Below are 24,529 nucleotides of genomic sequence, written 5' to 3' on the forward strand. Positions count from 1 at the left end.
GTATCACCAACTCATTGAAAAATTCCTGAGATAAAATTCGCGTCGGTGTCTTAAACGATTTATGGGGTTAACTGACTAATTATAATAATTAATCATTAACTAGTGGTCATGCTTATTTCGGTCCAATTATGGTCAATTGTACTATTGATGGGCTCGGCTTTAGCAGGAGAATTTTATAATGAAACTTTAACTTTGAAACCTTTACCGAGAAATAAATTATTATCGACATTTAATTTCGATATTAATTCTTCACCATTTACTTTACAATATTATAATTCATCTATAGATAAAAGAGAAAATCATCATTATACTTATTTCCCTCGAGCTTTAGGTCCTATATTGGAATCTACCAATGTTAGAGAATTACATTTAAGATTTACTCAAGGTTGGTGGGATTCTGATTCTTGGGGGAAATTACCATTTAATGGATTTAAAAGTGGAGGTACTGGAGTAGAAGTTTGGTCAGTAATTGAAGCTCCAAATATTGAAATTGCTAAAGAAAATTGGTATAAATTATCAAAAACTTTATCAGGATTTTTCTGTGCTTCAATAAATTTTATTGATGATTCAATAACTACATTTCCTAAACATGCAATAAAATCTTATAATAATAATAATAATAATAATAGGAAATATTATTCAAATAAATCTAATAAATTATATCTTATAAGAGCTGCATTACCTAGTGAACCTATTTGTACAGAAAATTTAACTCCATTTCTTAAATTATTACCAACAAGAGGTAAATCAGGTATATCATCATTATTAGATGGTCATAAATTATTTGATTCATTATGGCATGGAATGTCAATTGATGTCTATACTGATTGTGAAAATGAAAATCAAATTTGTAAATTTAAAATGAATCAATCAGTTAATCATGTAATTGATATTATGAGATCAATAAGAAAAGGTGAAGAAGGAGCTATTCCAAAACCAACTCCTGGAGAAAAATTACGATGTGATGAAAATAAAACTTTTAATGTTTGGCAATGTTTCCCACTTAATGATCCAACTGAATTAGATTGGAGTCTTGAAACTTTATATGGTAGATTAATTAATGGACCAGCATTTCTTAATGATCATACTGGTACAACATTAAAAGTTTTAACTAATAGAGATTATTGGAGAGTAACTGCAAAACAAAATAGAAAAGATTCTATTGTTACATATACTTTAGCTGGTGAAGAAAATACTCTTACCGAAATTCTTCATGATCAAGCAAAATATGATTTTAATTTTAAAACTACTGATAGTAGTCAAGTTTTACCAGTTGAAATTCCTCCATTACTTGTATCTCGATCATTAACTGGTTATTCACTTGATAAAGGAGGATTTAGAGTTTCATTTAAAAATCCTTCAGATCAAGATTCAATTGATTTTCTTTATTTTGAATCATTACCATGGTTTGCAAGACTTTATTTAAATACTCTTACTATTAAAATTCATAATAGTACAGGAGAATTTTCTGGAAAAGAATTAGAATCAGAATTCATTAAAAATACTTATTATCGACCAGCCATTGATAGAAGTCGTCCATCCCATTTAGAATTATTAATTTCTATACCTGCCAATCTGACTATTATACTAACTTATCAATTTGATAAATCATTATTATTATATCATGAATATCCTCCTGATGCTAACCATGGATTTGCCGTGGAACCAGCCATTATAACTGTTTTAGATAATCAAGGTAAAGATATTTATGAACTTCGTACAACAAGTTTATTACTTACACTTCCAACGCCTGATTTTTCTATGCCATATAATGTAATAATTATGACATGTACTATTATGTCATTAATGTTTGGTTCAGTATTTAATTTATTAACTAAAAAGGTAATTACCGAAGAAGAATTAGAACAGATTAGTCTGCAATCAAAGGGTGCTAAAATAGTCCTGATTATCAGACAAAAACTTGCGGGTCTTAAGGGTAAGAAAACTGCAAAAACCACTACAACCACTACAACCACTACAACCACTACAACCACTACAACCACTACAACCACCCAAACAGAACCTACAAAAGAGCCTGAACCCACCGAGGGTACATCCACATCCGTCCAACCTAATCTGTATACATAAATTATATATAGTAAAGTAAGTTAAATAAAGTAATTACACGATAAATACCATAAAATAAGCATTTCCTTCTACCCCGGACAAAAATTGCTTTTTTTTACCAATCCGGTAATTCGCAACACTTTTCTTCTCCGATATCCGGAGCCAGAATATTATATATACCGAACCACAATTCCAAATCCGAATTAAATTTCCAATTTCGAATTCCCCTGATTTGCATTATTAGATAACAAAGTCCCACATTTACTATATACAATATACAATTTACTATTTACTATTTATGAATATTGTGTAACAGATAAGTAATACCATACCATACTATAGTTAATTATGTTTGATGACCTAATAACAAGAGATGAAAATTTTTACATCCAACAATTAAATAATTTGCATCAAGGAGAAGTAGACTATAATGGAACTTTAGATCAAGTATCAGAAACTGTACGACATACTGCTGAAAATTTCTTTTCTAAAGATTCAGAACTGTTTCAACTTATGCATGGTAGAAGTGGTACTAATACAGTGGTAGATCGTTCAAGTTACTTTCATACTCAATTTCCTAGAAAATCTACTAATTTAGATAGTGATTATCATTATGTAAGATTAGATCTGGAAGTATTAACCCGATGGATACCTAGAGATATTCTAAAGATTTTTATTCCTGTATTATATTTTGAAGATTTAAGAAGAGAAGAAGAAATGAAACGATTACTGAAAAAGAATGGATTTCAATATCTTATGATTGCCAGACCTGTACCAACTATGGAAGAATTACTGAGATGTGCTTCATTAAAGGGTAAAGGTTTATGGGATAGAGGTGGAACTTGGCTTTGTACTAGTTCTTCAACTCCAATAACTTCTGAAACTGATGAATATGGTCCTAAAACGTTTGAATCATATAATTCTTGGATAACTTGGAATCATGATATTAATGCCAAAATTGATGAAGCCAAGAATGTAGAAGATTGGGATACTGTTAAGAAATTACGAGATGTTAAGAATGTATCAAGACCTGTAGGAAGGAAATGATACAACAACATATACAGATATATATATTTAAAAAGTTACTATTTATTAGATCACTATTTATTAGATTACTATTTATTAGATTACTATTATATATTCCTAGATGAATTAATGATTAATGCATACAATAATATTTATTTTAATAATTTATAATAATAATTATTATTATTTACATATCAGAAGGGATCTTCGTAAGGATCCTCTTCATCGTAATCATCATCCTTTTCGAATTCATATACAATGGCTCCACCCGATGATCCTAATGCCTCTTGAGCTTCCATAAATGGAAGTTCTACTTGTTCTCTAGCAAGCTTTTGTTTAGAATTGGTAGTCAAATTAAATGTCGTTAAATCCTTTAACAAGCTTTCATCCTCAGGATCAATTTCATCTTGTTGACTTTCCTTATATACTTCATATTCATGACTTGTAGTATCTATTTTATAAATATATATCAATGATCTACCTGATTTTCTTCTATTAGTTAATGTAAGTTTAAATATTGGAGAATTTAAACCATTATTTATAGGAATATTTAATTTCCTTATACTATTCAGTAAACTTTCTTCTTCAATATACTGTTGATGAAATGGTTCAACTTCAAAGATAGAACTTGCTATGAATGATAATAATGATAATGAATTTGGATAATATGAATTGTTAGCTTGTGCTTGTAAACTATCTACATGGAAAGTACCTACCACCGTAATGGATGGATCGGATATTCCTCCTATAAAAGTAGTTATTTCATTATTGTTTATATAGTTTAATGAATCGATTATAATTAAAGTTCGAGACCCTCCTCCTACACCACTTCCACCACCAACTTTACTAGTAATTTTAGACTTAACTACTTTAACAATCTCTCCATTACTTAAACTAGTACAATCAATGAACTCATCTGCATAATCTGGTTTGTTCACAGTTTCATAAGATAAGTATATGATAGTACCTTTACTCTTGTAGGCTATCTCAGCGATGAGATGATATGACGATTGCGTAAGTGAATCCACCACCAACAAAAATGGAGACGATTCCTTCGAGGAGATGAGTCTGTTCAATAGTACCACTGAGCTCTGACTTGCCATATCTGATTTGGAGTGGTGTATGTACAGTACTAAACAGTTGTATAAGGTCAAGTACTACTCGAACAATTTTTTTGGTAGGCCATCGAAAAGCGATATCTCCACTACCACTACTATTACTACTACTACCACTACTACCGCCATTATTACACTACATCACACTACATCGCACTACACATATGCCGTCAGAGAATGGAAGCAAGCAGACGCTTGCCGGGAGCTATACCATTCCATTTGAATTGGCTCAAGAACTCCGTCGTGAACATAAGCAGGAGGACTCCATCTTGTCAAAAGAGTTGCAGAAAGATATAGTGAGCAATGAGTATCAGCAAAGACGATACCAACGAGCCGAGCAATTGGATTTCAGTAAGTCTCTAAGTTATAAGGAGACTATGGAGAGACGAGAATTGGAGCGAGAAGAGCAACGGGTTCGAGCCCTAGTGGAGGAGAAGAAACAGCAGACTATTGGTGCTAGTACCAGTACCAGTACCAGTACAAGAACAAGAACAAGAAAGCGTAGATGGGATGTAACTCCTGAAGAATATCAAACAGATACAGGAGAACTACATATATCTGAGTCCAATAAGAAAGTTAAAAGTGTTATAGGAGAACTTTTACATAGTAATACTAAAGTTGCTGTAGTTGGAGGTATACCATTAACTGATTCTATACTAGATAAAATATTACCATCAGGATATGTTAAAGTAAATCCACCAGTGGGGTATACTGAGAAATATGAATCAATTCCAGATTTAACGGAAGCATCTATTGATATGTATATACCACCCTCAGAAACTTCCGATTATAAATCAGCTATAGCCTTAGGAAATCAATTACCAACAGATATTCCCGGAGTTAAAGGTTTACAATTCTTTAAAGAACAAGATATGAAATATTTTGGCAAATTAATTCATGTAACTGAACCCAAATCAAAAGAAGAAAGAAAAGAAATCAATGTGATGAAATTAATTCTTAAAGTTAAGAATGGATCTCAAATTGCTCGTAAACGTTCATTAAGACAACTTACTGATAATTCTCGAAAGTATGGAGCCGATATTCTATTAGGACAAATATTACCCCTTTTGGTAGAACCTAGTTTGGAACAATCAGAAAGACATATATTAGTTAAATTAGTGGGAAGAATACTTTTCCAATTAGATGAATTAGTAAGACCTCATACCAATAAAATATTAATTGTTATAGCACCATTATTAATTGATGAAGATTTTACTTTAAGACTTGAAGCTCGAGAAATTATATCGAATTTAACTAAAGCTGCAGGAATGGCTAATATGATATCAAATATAAGACCAGATATTGATCATACTGATGAATTTGTTAGAAATATATCTTCAAGAGTTTGTGCTATAGTAGCTAATACTTTAGGATTGTCGGCATTTTTACCATTTTTAAAAGCCGTAATTAAATCCAAAAAAAATTGGATGGCTCGTCATACTGGTATAAAAATAATTCAACAATTATGTATTATATTAGGTGAAGGTAATGGAAATTCAATATTACCATATTTATCTCAATTAGTTGAAATCTTAAAACCAACCTTAATGGATGAAATTTTGCTGGTCAGAATTATAACTGCTTTAACATTAACTCAATTAGCAGAAAATGTAAAACCCTTTGGAATTGAATCTTTTGAAACTATTCTTGAACCAGCTTGGATTGGATTAAAAAGACATCGAGGTAAATCCTTAGCAGCATTTTTAAAATGTATTGGATCAATTATACCACTTATGCAATATGATAATACTTATGAAGAATATTCTAATTATTATACTAAGGAAATTGTAATAGTTATGGTAAGAGAATTTAATTCTCCTGATGATGATATGAGAAAAACAATTCTTAAAATATTATCAAGTTTACCACTTAGTAGGAAGCTTATCCCTAATTATAATAAAGAAATTATTCAACCATTCTTTAAATCCTTTTGGAATAGAAGAACTGCTTCTGATATTAAACAAATATCAAAATTAGTAGTAGATGCAACAAATGAATTGGCTATTAGATTTAATTTCTTAGATGTTTTACAACATGTAGTATATTATTCAAAGGATGATAATGAACAATTAAGAAGATTAGCAGTACAAGCCATTTATAAATTAACTTCATCAAATCCTGATGAATTATTAGCTTTAGATTCTCATTTAGAAACTAATCTAGTGGATGGAATTCTTTATGCATTTCAAGAACAAACCATTCATCAAAGAATATATTTACAAGCTTTTGGAGCAGTTGCAAAAGCTCTTAATATTCGTTTACTGCCTCATATGAATTCAATCATTAGTACAATTCTTTATAGATTGAAGAATGAACTGGCAGAAATTAGACAACAAGCCGCTGATTTAATTACTATTTTAGCTTCAACAATTAATCAATGTTCAGAACCTGATAATGGTATTATTCCTAAATTAATTTTAATCTTATATGAATCATTAGGAGAAGTTTATCCTGATGTATTAGGATCTATAATTAATGCATTATTTGCTTGTATTGATACTCAAAATAAATCAAACTTATATGCCATGCAAAATCCTTCAGTCAATCAAATTTTACCTTCTTTAACTCCAATCTTAAAGAATAGACAAGAAAAGGTTCAAGAAGCTTCTATTAAATTGGTTGGATTAATTGCTAATAAGAGTCCTGAAACAATTAATGCAAAGGAATGGATGCGTATTTGTTTTGAATTACTTGAAATGTTAAAATCAACTAAAAAGAGAATTAGAGTGGCTGCAAATGATACATTTGGTCATATTGCAAAAACTGTAGGACCTCAAGATGTTATAGTAATGTTATTAAACAATTTAAGAGTTCAAGAACGTCAATTAAGAGTTTGTACTGCAGTAGCAATGGGGATAGTTGCCGAAACTTGTTCTCCATTTACAGTCTTACCAGCCATTATGAATGAATATAGAATTCCAGAAAAGAATGTTCAGAATGGGGTTTTAAAAGCATTAACATTCCTATTTGAATATTTAGATGGAGCCACTGCTAAAGATTATTTATTTGCTATTAGTCCTTTATTAGAAGATGCTTTAACTGATAGAGATTTAGTTCATAGACAAACTGCTGCAACAGTCATTAGACATATTGCTTTAAACTGTATTGGTTTAGCCAATGAAGAAATCTTTATTCATTTTTTAAATCTTGTTATACCTAATATTTATGAAACATCTCCTCATGTTATTATAAGAATTCTTGAAAGTGTTGAAGCAATTAGGTTAGCCCTTGGAAATGGAGTATTTACTAATTATATTTGGGCAGGATTATTTCATCCTGCAAAGAAAGTTAGAAATCCATATTGGAAGATATATAATACTGCTTATGTTCATAATGTTGATGCATTAGTTCCTTATTATCCTAAAATAGAAACACTTCCTGATACTCAAGATATTAATTATAATATAGATGAATTGGATTTATTTTTATAGGTAAAATATAATAATAATAAAAGAGTTAATGTATATTTATGTAAAATAAAAGTGTTCTTAATCTTAATAGTGATGTTCAGTATTGTAAATCATCATAACTCTGTTGTTGATATTCTTGTATATATTGTTCAAAGGGTACCTCTCGTTGAATCATTTGCTCTAAACCCTCATATTGAACTACTTGATAATCTCCAGATGTATCTTGTTCAACGGCTTCATAGTAAACAGGTTCAATTTCTTTCAAATATATTTTAGTTGTTAATCGTGTAATATCACGAGCTTGTAATTCCATCTTTTCACCATTGGATGATAATTCATAAAAATCAAATGATTCGGATTTATCCATTGGAAGTGTATAGTTACCCTTAGGACGATAACATTCTACATTTATTGTATCTCCTTCATAAAAATAAGGAATATTATTTAACCATTTATGAACCTTTTCTCTAAATGACATATCAGGTTCTTGAGGATATACAGATGACAGTGAATAAACACTAGATTCTTTAACTGAATTTGTGCTCGATAATACATGATCAATTTCATCAAAGATATTAGTCTCCACTTCTGTAACTCGATATTCTATTGGCTTTAGTTGTAGGTTGACTTTATAATTTGTTTGTGAATGTAGCTGCCTTAGGCGATGTTGCTCTTGTAATTCATATTGCAATTGTCGCTGAGAATTCCAATTCCAGTTCCAGTTCCAATTCCAATTCCCATTCCAATTCCCATTATAGTACATGTTTTCATTGAAATCATAAGATATTGGTACTGAAAATATTTGACTAAATGGTGGATATAATTGATTATAATTAACATTGGAAAACATTGGTTGCGTCGGATAAGAATAAGTGCAAGGATAAGAATAGGGAAGAAGCTTATAAGCTAATGAAGATGTATAAGAAGGAGGAAGTAAATTAGTATTTTCCTCATAAACATTTGGATTATTTTGATTATTTAGATTATTATGTAGTATATCTGAATATTCAGCCATTACTTCACCAATAGTTAATAACTATTATGAGTTTGAATTAGTAAATAGTGAATTTAATAAATGATTGCTAAAAAGTTTTGGGTACAGTAACCGCCGCGTCTCAGCCAAAATTTTGCGGCCAATGTGTTTCAAACTGAGAAGTCGTGTATTATCTATATAAGTAATATTCTATGCATAGAAATAGTAAAACTACGAAGATAATTATAGATGTTGCAATAATTATGATAGAGTTATTGCTAACTGTCTTAGTGTCGGGTGTTTAAAGTTCGTTCAGTTGATTTTGATCAACGATTTGTAGTGCTTCAACTTGACCATCAACTTGACCACTTTATTGATCAAGTTTCTGATATTTATTTGTTTGAATGTTTGTCATTCCTATAGATATAGTTACAACATAGATTCTGTTTCTCTGGTTTCTGACTTGCGGTTATTAGAGCTTTTGACTTTAAACTTTGAACTGAAGTCGTTATATAGGGCCAAAGGGGGGTATATAAGTAACTTTAACCTTTATGTTGTATGTAGGATTGGAGGCATCTTTAGTGAGTGAATTTATTTGTTGTGCCAGATCAAAATATTGCAGCAAAGCTGGACGTGTACCAAAGACGAATAGTAACTTATTACAAGCTACAATTACTAAGGAAATATATATAAGACAATGCCGAAGAGAAGAATAGAGGATGATGAAGAGGACGAAGAATCAGAAGTTCAAATAGGAGAAGAAGAGTCAGATTCTCAATATGACGAAGCAGACCATGAAGAAAATCATAATAGACATGGATTGAATGAAGCTGTTGGACAAGTTATTAGAATAGTATTGGGTAGAGATGTTCGAGATCAATTTATAAGAAGAGAACATTTTGCTCAAGCAGTTAACACAAACACCAGAAGATTTCATTTAGATACAGTTATTGCTGAAGCAGATAATGTTTTACAAGAAGTATATGGATTAAAATTAGTTGAAGTTCCCGTAATTAAGAAGGATAAGAAAAGTTCAAGATCATTAAGTCAAAAGATAACGAAAACTAAACAACCATATATGGTAGTTAATTGTTTAAGTTCAGAATCACAACAAATTTTAGGGGAGTTATGGCAAAAGTCAAGTGATTTTTTAGTACCTAATGAAAGAGATTCAAGTCAACATAAATTCCTTATACCAAAGAAAGAGAAAACTTCAACATTATTATCAAATTTTGAATTAATTAGAACTGGTATAATGTTATATATTGTTTCATTTATAATACTATCTGAGAATCATTTATCAGAACATGATTTAATTAAATTATTAAAGAAAAGAGGTATACCAGAAAGTTTAAGTATTAAGAATAGTAATATAAATATGAATAGTGTTGAAATAATTAATGATTTAACAAAGAGAGAATATCTTTTAAAAGATATTAAAAAGGGAGCTACAGAATCAGAAAATATTATTGATTATAGTCTAGGTAGAAGATCATTAATTGAATTTACACCACAATGTGTATTTGAATATTTTAAAGTTTTATTTGGTGATAAATTTGATAGTACTACAGCAGAAAGAATCGTTGTAACTATTCATAGAGCTTATGGAGTTGAACTAAGTCAAGATATTAGTGCTGTAGGTACCGAAGTTAATACACCAGTAAATGAAAGTGATAGACCTAATGATGAAGAAGCAATTGAAACTACAGATTGAATTATTTTTCTAATGTCTAAATAAAAATGAAAATTATAGATGTCACATGAAGGAAGAGATATAATATATAGATAGGAAACAAGGATATTTATCCTATATAGGAAACTTACATGTGATTTGTTTGATGCGAGTCAAAGTATGTATGAAGCCCACAAATTTTTAGAATGCACATACCAAAGTAGGTTAGTGATTAGCATACTCATATTGAAGTTCTACAAACTCCCCTCTCTAGTAGTGTTAAATAGTATTAGATTATTCTACTAAACAAGGAATGTGTTTCCTAATTAGGAAACAGCGCCCGAATTTTTCACAGCTTTAAATAATGTTGTCCCAACGTCTTTAGACAGGCACGTAAACCCTGGAGTAATACATAGAATTTAGAAATTTAACTTGGTTCCTGTAACTTAAACTATTCGTAACAATTCGTAACAATTCGACAATTCGTAACTCATAACCTTATCGCTGTCAACTGTCTTTAGTAGTCGTAACCCCATACTCATCAGGCAACGACATCGCATACGACGACTACTAGTGACAAGTCGCAATTGTAAAAAAGTCGCACTTCGCCTGTGAAATTTCAAAAATCCATACGAAAAGCTTCGGATTGCCCCACCAAAAAATTATTCAACCAGATCGGACATAGACCGGTCAATACTTAACTGATATATATATATATAATTCATAAGGTTTGTATACACCTAAATTATTAGGTAGTTAACTAATATAATACATATATATATATAAATATAGAAAATCAACAAAACTATGGCATTGGATACTTTAGACTTATCAGTATTTATTGCACTAGCCGTAGCAGTATTGGCTTATCTCGCTAAACAGAAATTATTTCCAACTAAAGATGATTCAGGATTCCTTCCAGCTAGTAGTAATTCAGGTAGAAATCTTTTAGAAACTATTAAAAGAAATGGGAAAAATACTCTTGTATTTTATGGATCTCAAACAGGAACTGCTGAAGATTATGCATCTAAATTATCTAAAGAATTAAGTTCAAGATTTGGATTAAAATCAATGACTGTGGATTTTTCAGATTATGATTTTGATAATTTTGGTGATATTCCTAATGATATTTTATGTTTTTATTTGGTAGCAACTTATGGAGAAGGTGAACCAACTGATAATGCTAATGAATTTGTTGAATGGTTAGAAAATGAAGCTGATAATTTATCAAGTTTAAAATATACTGTATTCGGATTAGGTAATTCAACTTATGAATTTTATAATTCAATGGGTAGAAAATTAAATGAAAAATTCGAAGAATTAGGGGCTGAAAGATTTGCAACTTATGGTGAAGGTGATGATGGTAAAGGTACTTTAGATGAAGATTTTTTAACTTGGAAAGAATCAGTATTTGATACATTAAAGAATGAATTAGATTTTGAAGAAAAGGAATTAACTTATGAACCAGGTTTAAAACTTGAAGAAAGTGATTTCTTAACCATTGATGATTCTGAAGTATCACTTGGTGAACCAAATAAATCTTATATTACTGGAACTAAAGATTTATCAAAGGGACCATTTGATCATTCTCATCCATATTTAGCTCAAATTACTAAATCAAGAGAATTATTTACTAGTAATGATAGAAGTTGTGTTCATATTGAATTTGATATATCTAACTCAAATTTAAGATATTCTACTGGTGATCATTTAGCAGTTTGGCCATCAAATTCAAATGAAAATATTGAAACTTTTATAAAAGCATTTGGTTTAGAATCTAAGAATGATACCGTTTTCCAATTGAAAAAGTTAGATCCTACCATTGCAATTCCTTTCCCAACTCCAATTACTTATGGTGCAGTTATTAGACATCATTTAGAAATTTCAGGTCCTGTTTCTAGACAATTTTTATCAGCTATTGCAAGTTTTGCTCCTGATGATGCTAGTAAACAAAGGGCTAATAAAATTGGTAATGATAAAGCAATTTTTGCTCAAGAAATAACTCAAAATTTATTTAATATTGCTGATACTTTATTATATGTTTCTCAAGGTAAACCTTGGACTAAAGTACCATTTGAATATCTTATTGAAAATGTGGCTCATTTACAACCTCGTTATTATTCTATTTCTTCTTCTTCATTAAGTGAAAAGACTACCATTAATGTTACAGCTGTTATTGAAACAGAAAAGAAAGATAATCGTTGGGTAACTGGAGTAGTTACAAATTTATTAAAAAATATTGAAATTGTTCAAAATAAATCATCTGATAAACCAGTTGTTACTTATGACTTAAAAGGTCCAAGAGGTAAATTCTCTAACTTTAAATTACCTGTTCATGTTAGAAGATCAACATTTAAATTACCATCAAATCCAAATATTCCTGTTATATTAGTAGGACCAGGTACTGGTGTTGCACCATTAAGAGGATTTATTAGAGATAGAATTCAACAAAAGAAGAATGGATCAACTATAGGTGAAACTTTATTATTTTATGGATGTAGAAATGAAAATGAAGATTTCTTATATAAGGAAGAATGGCCAGAATATGCTAAAGAATTAGGAGAAAGTTTTGAAATATTTACTGCCTTTTCAAGACATGATCCAAATAAAAAAGTTTATGTTCAACATAAGATCTTAGAACAAAAGGATAAGATAAATAAATTATTAGAATCAGGAGCATTCATTTATGTTTGTGGTGATGCATCCCATATGGCAAGAGATGTACAAGCTAGTTTTAGTAAGATTTTAGCTGAAGGTAGAGGTATATCTGAAGAAAAGGCTGGTGAATTAGTTAGATCATTCAAAGTTCAAAATAGATATCAAGAAGATGTTTGGTAATTGTATGATTGGTACGTTGTTTCTATAATAATAGTAATAGTAATAGTAATAATAACTATAATTACAATAATAATAATAATAATATGAATAGAAATAATATTAAAGATCGTAGTCTAATAATCCTATTGTACAGAATCTATAACCAAAAGATGAAAAAGTATAACTATATATATATATGTATGTATGTATGAATGAATTATAAATAATGAAATGTAAATAAAATGCAAGCCGTTCGGTATGGTATGGTATGGTATTCCTCATCAAGAGTCATTAATGTTTAATAACTGTACCATCAGATGTTACTCCAGTACAATGTTTCCAATTTGGATTAGTTGAATTATAAATTGGTTGTAATTGTTCTTCAATCTCTAACCAATGTTTATATTTGGTATTTGATTTTAAATCTAAATCATAAATGTTACAAGTTATAACGAATTTACCCAAATTATCAACCAGGACAATATTGGATACGTTATCATGAGAATTATGAATATTACTTGATTTATCATATTTCTCAAATTTAATAAATAGACCAACATCTCGAAGTGTCATTACTAATGATAAATTTTGCAGAACATCATTAGGTGAAGAAAGATTTTTAATTAAATCATTCTTATTATTAATCTTTTGATATTGTTTTAATTTTAAAAACACATTTTCAGGATTATTAAGAAACATTCGAAATAATTGTTTTAATGGAATTTTATTTGATACTTCAATCTTTTGAATAATATCTTGTGGTATTGGATCAAATAAATCATTTAAACCTTGATCTATTGTTTCTTCATAAAGAAAATCCAAAGGACAATAATGTCTTTTAAAACCTTTTAATTGATTTAACAGACATGTCCGACAATAATTAGATGAAGTATTATCATATAACCATTTAGGTTTTAATTCAAATATTACTGAATCAATTTTATCATTTGATTGAGGTTTATAATCATAATATAAATTACAATTTTTAGATAAAATTGATTTATCATAATTACCATGAAGAATATTAGGAATTAATAATCCATACCTTTCACCAATTTGTAATTTATCACCTTTTGAATCTAATTGATTTACAAAATCAGTTGTTAAAACAACTAATTGAACATCAATAATTTGTTGAGGGAATAAATTTTTACACTTTAATTCAATAAAATCATAAAGTTCACAAGTTGTTATATATTGTTTATCCTCTTTAAAGAGTCTAACTCTTAATAATTTATGTTTAAGATATTCATGATTCCCATTATATTTAAATAATATATTAGCTTGACCCTTAGCAAAGTATGACCATTGTTCGGGATTAGTTATCTTATAAATTTCCATAATCTACCATGTGACCTACCTCTTTTCACTTAATGACCCGGAAGTAAAAAAAAAAGATTGAAAAACACCTTTGGTTATTATCAACAAAATCAAAAATTTTCAAACTAAAATGATTTAGTAAAATGTTAAATTTCGACAGGGTTTAAATCAAAATTTCTACACCCACTATAAATTTATAAAAGGAAAAAAGCAAATTTTTTATTAGCCTTGCCTGATTTCAACTTTGCAATTGTTTAATAAAGAATTTCCACAGATATAGGAATGTTAATAATTTTTTTTTTTTTTTGAATATGGTAAAACAAATTTTATGCTAGACAATATGATTGCTATTGTAAGGGTATTGGGGGGAGTTTATTTCGATTGAATTTTGATTGTAATTGTGATAGCGATGGATGCGAATTTTACTGGAACAATGCTTGCTGTAGTAAAAATTTATATGGTTCGCAACGATACACGATACTTTACACAATACAAGAATTATACCTAAGCTATATACTTGAGTATTTATATACTTAATGATTAATATGATATATAATTTATAATTTATAATTTATACTGGAATGAATGAAAATAATTATAAATTGTAAATTGTAAATTGTATACTACAGTAAAATGTAAAATGTAAAGTGTAGCCCACTACAATCAGGATTTAAAAATTTTATTTTATCCTATTAAGGACAAAATTCTAGTTAAACAATGGATATCGAACATGCATGAAAAAGTTATGTTTAAACATTGTCGACTAAGTACTCTATTTTGGTAAAACTAAAAATAATATTTCTATTTTGTTAAGCTACATAGATCGTTTCTGCACAGAACAAGAATTATGTGTTATGAATATTACTGATCCAAAACTTCCTTCGCTATGGTACCTTACCTTAAAAGCCACACCACCATATCTATCGAACGTGAGGCGTGTCACTCATATGAAAATAGTAGAAGTTGAGTATAATCCTTAAACTAATTTAAAACTTATAACTTATAACTTATAACTTTTTACATTGGTACATTTCTATACATTAGTTCCATATTGAACAGTAATCTTTCTAACCGGTTCCCCTCAGTATATTGACAAATCTGTCAAAGATACACAAAAAAAAAAATTATGAACCACTGTATATGTATATATTGCTATTTATAACTCGGAGAAATTAAATTAAATTAAATTAAATTCATTTACTTACTTACTTCGTAAATGGATTGGATTTCGGATTTCGTAAACAATCTGTGATTTGAGATTACAGTATTGTTACTAATAATTAATCTAGCTGGACCTCTAATATCTACAAATATAGGTTTCTTCTTAATTATTGTACCTGTAAGTCGAAGTTTTATCCAATGATAAGCACTATTTATGGTGGACGAAATTTGATTCCAAGATTTATTGATCCATTGGACCGCATCATTAGATGTCGTTTGTTTAACAATCGCGTGTTTGAATTGGTTATAATTTCCTGTTATGGAATTATTTATCAGACCTATTAAACCCGTGGTAGGTAATGTAAATGTCGGTAATTTAAGCGATGATAATAAGTTCCATATACGAGTATTATTTTCTCCATTAATAACTTTAAATTGAATTTTACCATCAGTAGCAATTAAACTAGTTGGATTAAGTAATATAGATTCATTTTCATTTAAATTTATATCAAATAATTCATTATCTCCATTAATTACAATTGTACCTTTACCAGAGGTTTGAAAACTTCTAAATTTTTCAAGTACTTTAATTGGTTCAAGTTGAAAATTATATCCTGTCCATGCAATAATATTTTCATCATTTAATATTGTCCAAGGTTTTGTTGTTGATTCACTATTAAGAATTGTATAATTTTTATTATTCCCATTAATTATAAATGATACAGAATCTTGTGAATGTAATTCTTGATAAGTTGTAAATTTAGTTAATGATCTTGTATAACTTACTAATTGACCTATATCACCATTTATAGCCACTATAGATCCATGTCTTATATTTAATCTTGAAGATTGTGGTAAAGTAATATTTAATAATTTACTGGGACTACCTATTGGATTAAATTCTGGTAATTCAATAAATGGTCCATTTCCAGTAAATTGTGGTCTTTCTGCTATTGAAATATTATTCAATCGCGTAAACGACGTACTGAGTGATCTCGACGACAATTTCTGACTCAAACTCCAACTCCAACTCCAACTCATTCTGTCCTGTAGTACTTTAAAGCCAATTTGTTTCAGTAGCTTTTGTCTTCAGTACTCACCGTAGGTAAATATTTCTAGGCTGATTTTTTTTGTTTACTGAGAAATTTAGCGACGCAAATTTTAGCGACACAAATTTTAGCGACACAAATTTTAGGGACACATAATTAGTGGGGAAGAAGAAGAAGACTAATGTATATATAAAACTACACTACAGTATATAATATGTATATAGGTTCTATAAATAAGACTTCAACAACTCATCAGCAGCAATGACATCTTGGTAGAATTCATCACTGATTAAGTTCTTATCCTCTTCATTGGCTATTTTGGTTAAGGAAACAAAGTGTCCCCAGAATTTAACTCCCGAACTTAAATCATTCCATAATTGTTCGGAAGTTATAGAATTAATTCCATTAACATTAATATTAAATGACGGAGTAGTTACTTGGAATACATGATTAGCAATATGATCTTTAGTAGTTTTAATAATCTCATCTTTATCTTTCTTACCTTGTTTAGATTGTTTCAAAGAATATTTAAAATATATTTCTGAAACCACTCCTAATAATGTACTATTAATATCTTTAAAGAATGGTAATTGAGAAACTAATCCATACCATTTTTCCTTTTCACTATAAGTAATTTTAATATTATTATTATTTTGATGAACAAGGAAATCTATCAAAACTGATTGAATTGTATGAATTAATTGAGTTTGAAGAACTTTAACATGACTTCTAAAATTTAATAATTTTCTTGAAATTGGTCCTTGATAATTAATTGGTGCAATATTAAATTTAACTAAAGAAAATACTCTAGAAATTAATGAAATTGATTTACCTTCAGTTGGGGTTAAATCATTAACTCCAACTGGTAAAGATCCATCTTGATTCAGATTATAATCTTGAAAGTATCTTGAAACACTTGAAAAATCTCGATTTACTTCATTTACTTTAACAGTTTTAGTATCAATTAAAAATAAAAGTAAAAATAAATTTTGTAAACTAGTTTGATCAATTTTATCATCAATCTGTTCAACAAACTTTTTAAAGATTCTTCCTAATGAACCTAATTCTTTCTTTTCATTAATAAAACCAAATAAATATAAAGTTCTTAAGAAAATAGTTGAAATTGTATCTTCTTTTGTTTTAATTTCTTTAGTAGAAATATAAGCTTGACTTAAATTTTCTTTATTATCAACTAAATTTTTAAAGAATTTACTTAAATCAAATGTTTCACTTGATTCATCACTTTGAATAAATAATTTATCAATTCTTTTAGATATTGGAGGAGTTAATCTATTATTTAAATCCAATACATCTTCTTTATACCAATATTTAACAGCAATCTTTTTAACTTGATAATAACGAGCTAATAATTGAGTAATTAAATTAAATTGATAATCTAAACTATCAATAATTAATTTTGAATTAATTAATTTTCTATAAGTATCATTCATAGCAATTTCTAATGGAGGTCTTATATCATATTGACCTTTAGTAATAGATTCTAATAATTCAATTGGTAAAAGTCCAATAGATTGATAAAAATAAAATTCAGGGGGTAATCTTTGAGAAATTATATCATGAACATCAGTTGGAACTTTAATAAGTTTTGATTTATCAGTTACAACTACCGTAACTTTTTCACTTTGATTTGTATTTGTATTTGAATTTGCATTTGAATCATTAGGAATTGGTAATAAAAATTCTTTATCATAAATATCAAGTTTTGCCATTTCAACACTATATAATTCAACAATTCCTTCTTTATTTAATACTGGTAAATATTTAAAAGCTGAATGACCTTTATAATATAAATCTAATAAATTTGGATCATTAAGATTAGCAATATAACCAGATAAATCAGCATTATTATTAAATGAATTATATTGATAAATTATATCTAAACCTAATTTAAAATAACTTAATTGAGGATAAGGTTGAATTGGATTTGGTTTTGGTAAAGGAGGGAAATTTGGGAAAGTTGTTGGTTGTAAAGTACAACCAACCATTATACTTAAATCTAAAAATTGACGTTCAGTTAAATGTAATTCATTTAAAACTTTTAATTTATCAATATATCTAAAATCTTTTGATTGAAATTCCATTCCTAAAATAAATTTATCAACTTTTGTTAATAATAAATCAGTTGAACCATAAATTGAATCAATTATATTATTTTGATATAAATAAGATAATTGAAATGATGGATCATAAGGGGCTACAAGATAATCTATACCAAATTCAATAAAGAATTTAATTAAATCATTAATCATTGGTCTTAAAGGTAAAGGATCAGTAAATAATCTAAAAGTTTCAATTGAATTATAAGAATAAGGTTGTTTAGCAGCTAATTTATTCCAAGTTGATTCTAATTGTAATTCATGAGATGATAATTCATTTGGTTTTAAATCTTGAGATTGTAATTGAATATTTAAACCAGAAATTATAAATATTGGTTTAATATTAAATTCTTTAAATACTAATAAATCTGATTGAATATAATCTTTTAATGATGATGGAACTCCTCCAATGGCTGATAAAAATTGTTCCTTTTTAAAAGTATATATTCTTGATAAATAATGTTCAACATCTATACCAATAGTTGCATTTTGTAAAATTTCAATAGAACTAGTTCCAGCTAATTTCCTTTCGAATAAGTATGATTCAAGTGATTTAATAGGCATAGTGGAACTTATTAATATGTATTGATTTATTGATTTATTGATTTATTTATTTATTTTACTAAGGTATGGTATATTTTATTTTGTATATGATAACTTTTATATTTAGTTATGTCAATGGGTTGGTTGCTGGGGATATACAGGTAGTAAATAAATAGTTAATGAAAAGTATTGGTAACCGGATTAATTACCGTCTTTGGTTATTATGAGTTGTTGGTGCATGTCGTGCTATACGGTGAGTGTCGTGTGCGTGTGAGGGTGCGACTTGCTGGCTGCAATGTCGCGATAACTTGGAGTATTTGTATGCTTGAATGGTTGTATGGCTGGATGCTTGGTGTATGGTTAGATATAGAGGATATAGGGTAGAGGTTAGATAGTGTATTCTTGTATGCTTGAATGCTTAGTGAATGCTTGGATGTAGAGGATAGAGGATAGATAGTGACTCTACTACTACTCTCTCTATACTCTACTACTACTCTCTCTATACTCTACTATTACTCTCTCTATACTCTACTATTACTCTCTCTATACTCTACTACTACTCTCTATACTCTACTACTACTCTCTATACTCTACTACTACTCTCTATACTCTACTACTACTCTCTCTATACTCTACTACTACTCTCTCTATACTCTACTACTACTCTCTCTACTAAACAATACTATAAGTGTAGAGTATAGAATATCAAAGATATTAGTATAGAGTGGACTACACTATACTAAAGTGTAGAGTATATAGTGTAAATAAAAGTGTGGAGTATATAGTGTAAATACTGAGACGAGTAGAATTTATACCTCTATACAGAACTTATACCACACTGCTATACTATACACTTTGTATACTGTACTATTCCCCAATACTCTACTGCATTACACTGTAGAGTACTACCGTATACTATTCTATACTTACTACAGTATCCTACTACAGTATCCTAACAGCATACTACTACAGTCTACACCACCAATCAATACGACTAAATACATTAAACTTATTACAATTATACATTACCCTAAGCTTCTCCAAATAAATTATCTAAAGGAGCATTTTCAGTAAATGGATCATTCATCATATCTATTCCAGTTGACTTTTTCTTTATTGCTGATCCTGCAGATTCAAGTTGCTTCTTACGTTTATCTAATTCATCAGATTCTTCAGAAGTTTCTTTTGCAATTCTAATTAATTCTAATACTGCTGCTCTTTGATGTCTTAAAGATTTACTACTAACTAATAATCCTTCAAAAGTACTAACATGTTGAGTAGTTATATTTGGTAAAAATTGTATCATAACTCGAGCTGGATAATCATTCTTTGATCTTAAACTACAATATAATGTAGTAAATGCCACAGCTGCTTCTCCATGAGTTTCAATAAAATAATCATCCATTAAAACTTGTAATAATGCTTTCATTAAATTATCACATAAATAAATATCAACTTCATCATCTTTTAATAAAATTTCCAGTAAAACATTTCTTACAACTAATATTGTATTAAATGAACATTTGGTATCTTTAAACATAATTATATGACAACAAATTTGTAAAAATGGTGCCATAACTTCTTTATTTTCAATTATTAATCTTCGACATGCAAATTGAGTATCAGTTATTGATTTAGCATTATATTGACTTACAACATCCATTAAAAATCGAACTACTGTGGCAGTTAATTGTCTTAACATATGTTCTTCCATCATTTCTTCTGATAATGTTTCATCGTCTTCATTACCTTGTAATTTTAATCCATTTTGATAAACTTTTTCCCATCTACTAACTATTAATTTATCAATATCAATAAATGCTTTTGGTAATAATTCAGCCATAAATACATCAACATATTTAACTGGACAAAATTTAATAACACTTCTTAAACTACTATTAATCATATGTTTCCAACTATGTAAAGTAACTCCCAGAGTATCACCTGCAACAGCTTTCCAAAACATAGTAGCAATATTTGGAATTTCATATAAAGTATCTTCTAATTGTGATAAAGATCCAATAGTTAAAAAGGCATATTCTCGAGTATATCTTATTAAATGTCCAACAGAATCAGCAAAATCTCTTAAAGTTAATGCTGCTTTAACATTTTCTTCAATAAAAGTTTCCTTTGATTGAATTGAAACTCCTTGTTGCCAAAATCTTTCCATACAACTATATCTTACAAATGCTTGTACAGCATCAGGTAAATCTTTCCAATTTTCTGGATTATGATAAGCTTGAATTTGAGTTAATAATTGAAGAATATGAGGAATTATTGGTCTAACTCTTGGTTTCCATAATTTTAATAAATTAAGATATTCTGGTGAATCATGACTTAATTTTTCTATACTATATTGTATAAAAATTCTCGTGGCTCGTATAGGGAAAATTGATGACCAATGATCTTTTAATCTATTCTTTAATAATCGACCTTCTTCATCCATTTTTGCTTCTAAAAGATTAGTGGTGGCAGTTATACCACGTTTTTGAAAATATGATGCAATTTCAACTATTCCCATTCTTTCCATAAACCAATGTAAATCCATTAAACCCTTTTCAGTTTCTGGAGCTGACCAAGCTGATAATTCTGGATCAACTATTTTAGCAAATAATTCATCTTTATCATTAATACTTGATCTTGAAGCAATTACTAATAAAAATGATTTAAATGCAACATTTTCATGATCAGTAACTTTTTTTGAAGATAAAATATTTGCAACTACATTTTCTAAATCATTAAAAATTTTTTTAAGTGATTCTGGCATAATATATGCTAAACGATTTAATTCTGTACCACAACTTGTTCTTAAATCTCGAATTAATTCTTTTTCTTCATCATTTATATTATCAGGATATTCAAAAGTTGCGGTAGTTAAAATTTTTTCTAATACTTGAAACATTAATGGACTAACATCTTTTAATAATGGAGCAAATTGTACTAAAGTTTGAACTTGTTTTCTAATTAATAATGGAGAGGCAAGATTCATAGCTAATAATCTTTCACCTAATCCTTCAACTAATTTATTTAATTGATCATTTACAATATCAAAATCTTCTCCATTATACCAAATTCTCCATCTTGAAATTCCTCTAATACAATTTTCAATTATATTAAATTGTGATGTACCATAATTAAATGCTAAAGATTTTTCATCTAATTTATATTCAGTAATACATTGATTACCTACTTTAGAACTAAAAAATAATTCTAATCGATTTTCTAACCATCTTAATCCTTCTTCAGGTTTTTTACATATAGTTATTCTTACAATATCTTCATTAAATTTTCTATAATTCAGTAAAAATGATAATGCATCAGGTGGACTATCAAAATCAACATCAAGAAATTTTTTAGAAATATTATCTTCATCATTATTATAATTTATGGTTCTATTAGCAGCAATTTCTAATAAATCCAATAAAATTTTTAATATAGCATCTTTTGAACTTAATTCATCAAATCTTAATATAGTTACCCACATTTGTAATGATAATCCACTTATTATTAAACTTGCATGATTTGTGGTTGTTAAAACTAATCTTAAATATGAATCAACATCAGAATTTTCCCATGATACTTTATTTTTTGATGATAAATTAAGATATTCACTTAATGAAACAATCATTTCAACTGTTTTCTTTAATAATGAATAAAGTTGTTCATCAATATCTTCAGGATCTAATTCTAATGATAAATAAAATTCACTTAATTTACTTATACCTTCAGTTGTAAAAATAGATCCAATAAAAAATTCAAAATCTTCCAGATTAATATAATTTCTTGTAAAAAGTATATGTAAACAATCAACTGCTAAAGTTTTTAATTTTATATCAGGTAAAGTAAGTATATTAATTAATGTTTGCATTATATTTTCTGATCTTAATACGGTTGGTTGAATCCAATGTAAACAAGTTTTAAAAGTTGATAAAATTTTAGGAACAAATATTTGACAAGTATTACTTTTAACATCATTATTTGATAATATATCAATTAAAAATTTACTCCAAATTGAAAACCAACCTTCAGGTATTGCTTTACATATTAAAACATGAGGATTTCTTTCATAAATATTATCAATAACATTTGATGGAGTTATAATAAGTACACTTAATTGATTTAATAAAACGGTTCTTTTAGAAGCAATTGGATCATCCAATAAATAAATATCTTCAAATAATGTTCGAATAATTATAATTGATAATTCTCGTGTAGCAAAATTATTATTCCATAATTTCCAAAGTTCATGATCCATATTTGCCCAACCATCTTCAAGATCTGAAGGGGATGGACCAGAACCAGAACCAGAACCAGAACCAGAACCAGAACCTTCTTTTGTTTCGGAATTGGTTGATAGACTTAATCCACCATTATTTGATGTTATTGATATATTATTGGCTCCATTATTAGTTGTAGTATTAGCAGAATTATTTCCTGATTTATCGATATGATTATCATTATCTGAAGATATGATATTGCTGGAATTGGTAGTACTATGATTATTATTGTGATTATTATTGTGATTATTATCATCATTATTATTATTATTATTGTTATTGATATTGTTATGATTTTGACTATTATTATGATTAGTACTATTATTACTATTCCCATTATTAGAATCATTAGATGATGATGAAGTAGTAGTGGTATTATTAATTATTACAGAATCTTTAGAATAAGATTTAACTAAATAACAACCCCAAATTCTTTTAGCAATTGAAACCCATAAGAAAGCTAATTTCTCTTTAATATAATGAGGATCATCTTCATTAGTTTTATTAGATAAATCTACAATCCAATTTCTAATGGCAAGAGATTTTGTTTGATCAAATAAATGATATTTTGTTTTAATTGAATTTTGTAATAAAGATAATCCAAAGTGTCGAACAATATAATTCTTTCCATAATTTTCTGGTAATGCTAATTGATAACCCCAAAATGGAGATTCATCATTTAATTTAACTGATTCAAGAAATTCTTGAGCTTGTCGTCTTTGAAAATTGGATGATTTGGAATCATATACAACTTCTAGAGCGTTTATAATTTGACTAACTCCACCGCTATCCATTGTCATTTATGGAATTGGAATTGGAAGTGAGTGTTTGATAAATATGTTATATATATAATACAAGATGAGTGAGATCGGTAAATGAAATATTGCCGGGGGGTGGGACTCAGTAAATTTGTAATTTGATGATAGTTGAGATTTCCTTAAGTTCCCGTATAGAAATGGTAGGTGCAGTAATTAAGGTTCAA

General features: G+C 28.3%; 10 protein-coding genes across 10 annotated transcripts; 5 read left to right on the top strand and 5 right to left on the bottom strand. All coding sequences in view use genetic code 12, as the record gives it.

Moving 5' to 3' along the window:
• Positions 1-52: 52 nt before the first annotated feature.
• On the top strand, positions 53-2,237 carry RJT21DRAFT_121075 (GPI-anchor transamidase subunit). The gene is made up of 2 exons (XM_064881956.1): positions 53-1,964; positions 2,001-2,237. Exons 1-2 carry the CDS (start codon positions 109-111, stop codon positions 2,086-2,088), a joined length of 1,944 nt encoding a protein of 647 aa, XP_064737778.1. The 5' UTR covers positions 53-108; the 3' UTR covers positions 2,089-2,237.
• A 63-nt stretch (positions 2,238-2,300) lies between these two features.
• RJT21DRAFT_121076 (uncharacterized protein) lies at positions 2,301-3,165 on the top strand. Its single transcript, XM_064881957.1, has one exon. The coding sequence runs from the start codon at positions 2,416-2,418 to the stop codon at positions 3,112-3,114; it is 699 nt and encodes a 232-aa protein (XP_064737779.1). The 5' UTR covers positions 2,301-2,415; the 3' UTR covers positions 3,115-3,165.
• On the bottom strand, positions 3,166-4,295 carry RJT21DRAFT_121077 (Elongator subunit). Its single transcript, XM_064881958.1, has one exon. The coding sequence runs from the start codon at positions 4,194-4,196 to the stop codon at positions 3,288-3,290; it is 909 nt and encodes a 302-aa protein (XP_064737780.1). The 5' UTR covers positions 4,197-4,295; the 3' UTR covers positions 3,166-3,287.
• An 11-nt stretch (positions 4,296-4,306) lies between these two features.
• RJT21DRAFT_121078 (mRNA-binding U2 snRNP complex subunit) lies at positions 4,307-8,042 on the top strand. The gene has a single exon (XM_064881959.1). The coding sequence runs from the start codon at positions 4,373-4,375 to the stop codon at positions 7,637-7,639; it is 3,267 nt and encodes a 1,088-aa protein (XP_064737781.1). The 5' UTR covers positions 4,307-4,372; the 3' UTR covers positions 7,640-8,042.
• RJT21DRAFT_133018 (uncharacterized protein) lies at positions 7,680-8,633 on the bottom strand (the record flags this gene model as incomplete). The annotated part of the gene is made up of 1 exon (XM_064883169.1): positions 7,680-8,633. The coding sequence occupies one exon, from the start codon at positions 8,631-8,633 to the stop codon at positions 7,716-7,718; it is 918 nt and encodes a 305-aa protein (XP_064737782.1). The 3' UTR covers positions 7,680-7,715.
• Positions 8,634-9,288: 655 nt separating this feature from the next.
• Positions 9,289-10,305, top strand: RJT21DRAFT_5291 (Smc5-Smc6 complex subunit; the record flags this gene model as incomplete). Its single annotated transcript, XM_064884947.1, has 1 exon — positions 9,289-10,305. One exon carries the CDS (start codon positions 9,289-9,291, stop codon positions 10,303-10,305), a length of 1,017 nt encoding a protein of 338 aa, XP_064737783.1.
• Positions 10,306-10,915: 610 nt separating this feature from the next.
• Positions 10,916-13,224, top strand: NCP1 (Ncp1p). Its single transcript, XM_064881960.1, has one exon. The coding sequence runs from the start codon at positions 11,071-11,073 to the stop codon at positions 13,099-13,101; it is 2,031 nt and encodes a 676-aa protein (XP_064737784.1). The 5' UTR covers positions 10,916-11,070; the 3' UTR covers positions 13,102-13,224.
• Positions 13,225-13,371: 147 nt separating this feature from the next.
• IPK1 (inositol pentakisphosphate 2-kinase) lies at positions 13,372-14,421 on the bottom strand (the record flags this gene model as incomplete). Its single annotated transcript, XM_064880260.1, has 1 exon — positions 13,372-14,421. The coding sequence occupies one exon, from the start codon at positions 14,419-14,421 to the stop codon at positions 13,372-13,374; it is 1,050 nt and encodes a 349-aa protein (XP_064737785.1).
• Positions 14,422-15,597: 1,176 nt separating this feature from the next.
• RJT21DRAFT_114618 (uncharacterized protein) lies at positions 15,598-16,602 on the bottom strand (the record flags this gene model as incomplete). Its single annotated transcript, XM_064880261.1, has 1 exon — positions 15,598-16,602. The coding sequence occupies one exon, from the start codon at positions 16,600-16,602 to the stop codon at positions 15,598-15,600; it is 1,005 nt and encodes a 334-aa protein (XP_064737786.1).
• A 3,501-nt stretch (positions 16,603-20,103) lies between these two features.
• Positions 20,104-23,585, bottom strand: MSN5 (karyopherin). The gene has a single exon (XM_064881961.1). The coding sequence runs from the start codon at positions 23,523-23,525 to the stop codon at positions 20,301-20,303; it is 3,225 nt and encodes a 1,074-aa protein (XP_064737787.1). The 5' UTR covers positions 23,526-23,585; the 3' UTR covers positions 20,104-20,300.
• Between the last annotated feature and the right edge of the window lie 944 nt (positions 23,586-24,529).

The sequence above is a fragment of the Scheffersomyces amazonensis genome (assembly GCF_036850825.1).
Source record: "Scheffersomyces amazonensis strain UFMG-HMD-26.3 chromosome Unknown RJT21scaffold_4, whole genome shotgun sequence".
NCBI classification, from domain to species: domain Eukaryota; kingdom Fungi; phylum Ascomycota; class Pichiomycetes; order Serinales; family Debaryomycetaceae; genus Scheffersomyces; species Scheffersomyces amazonensis.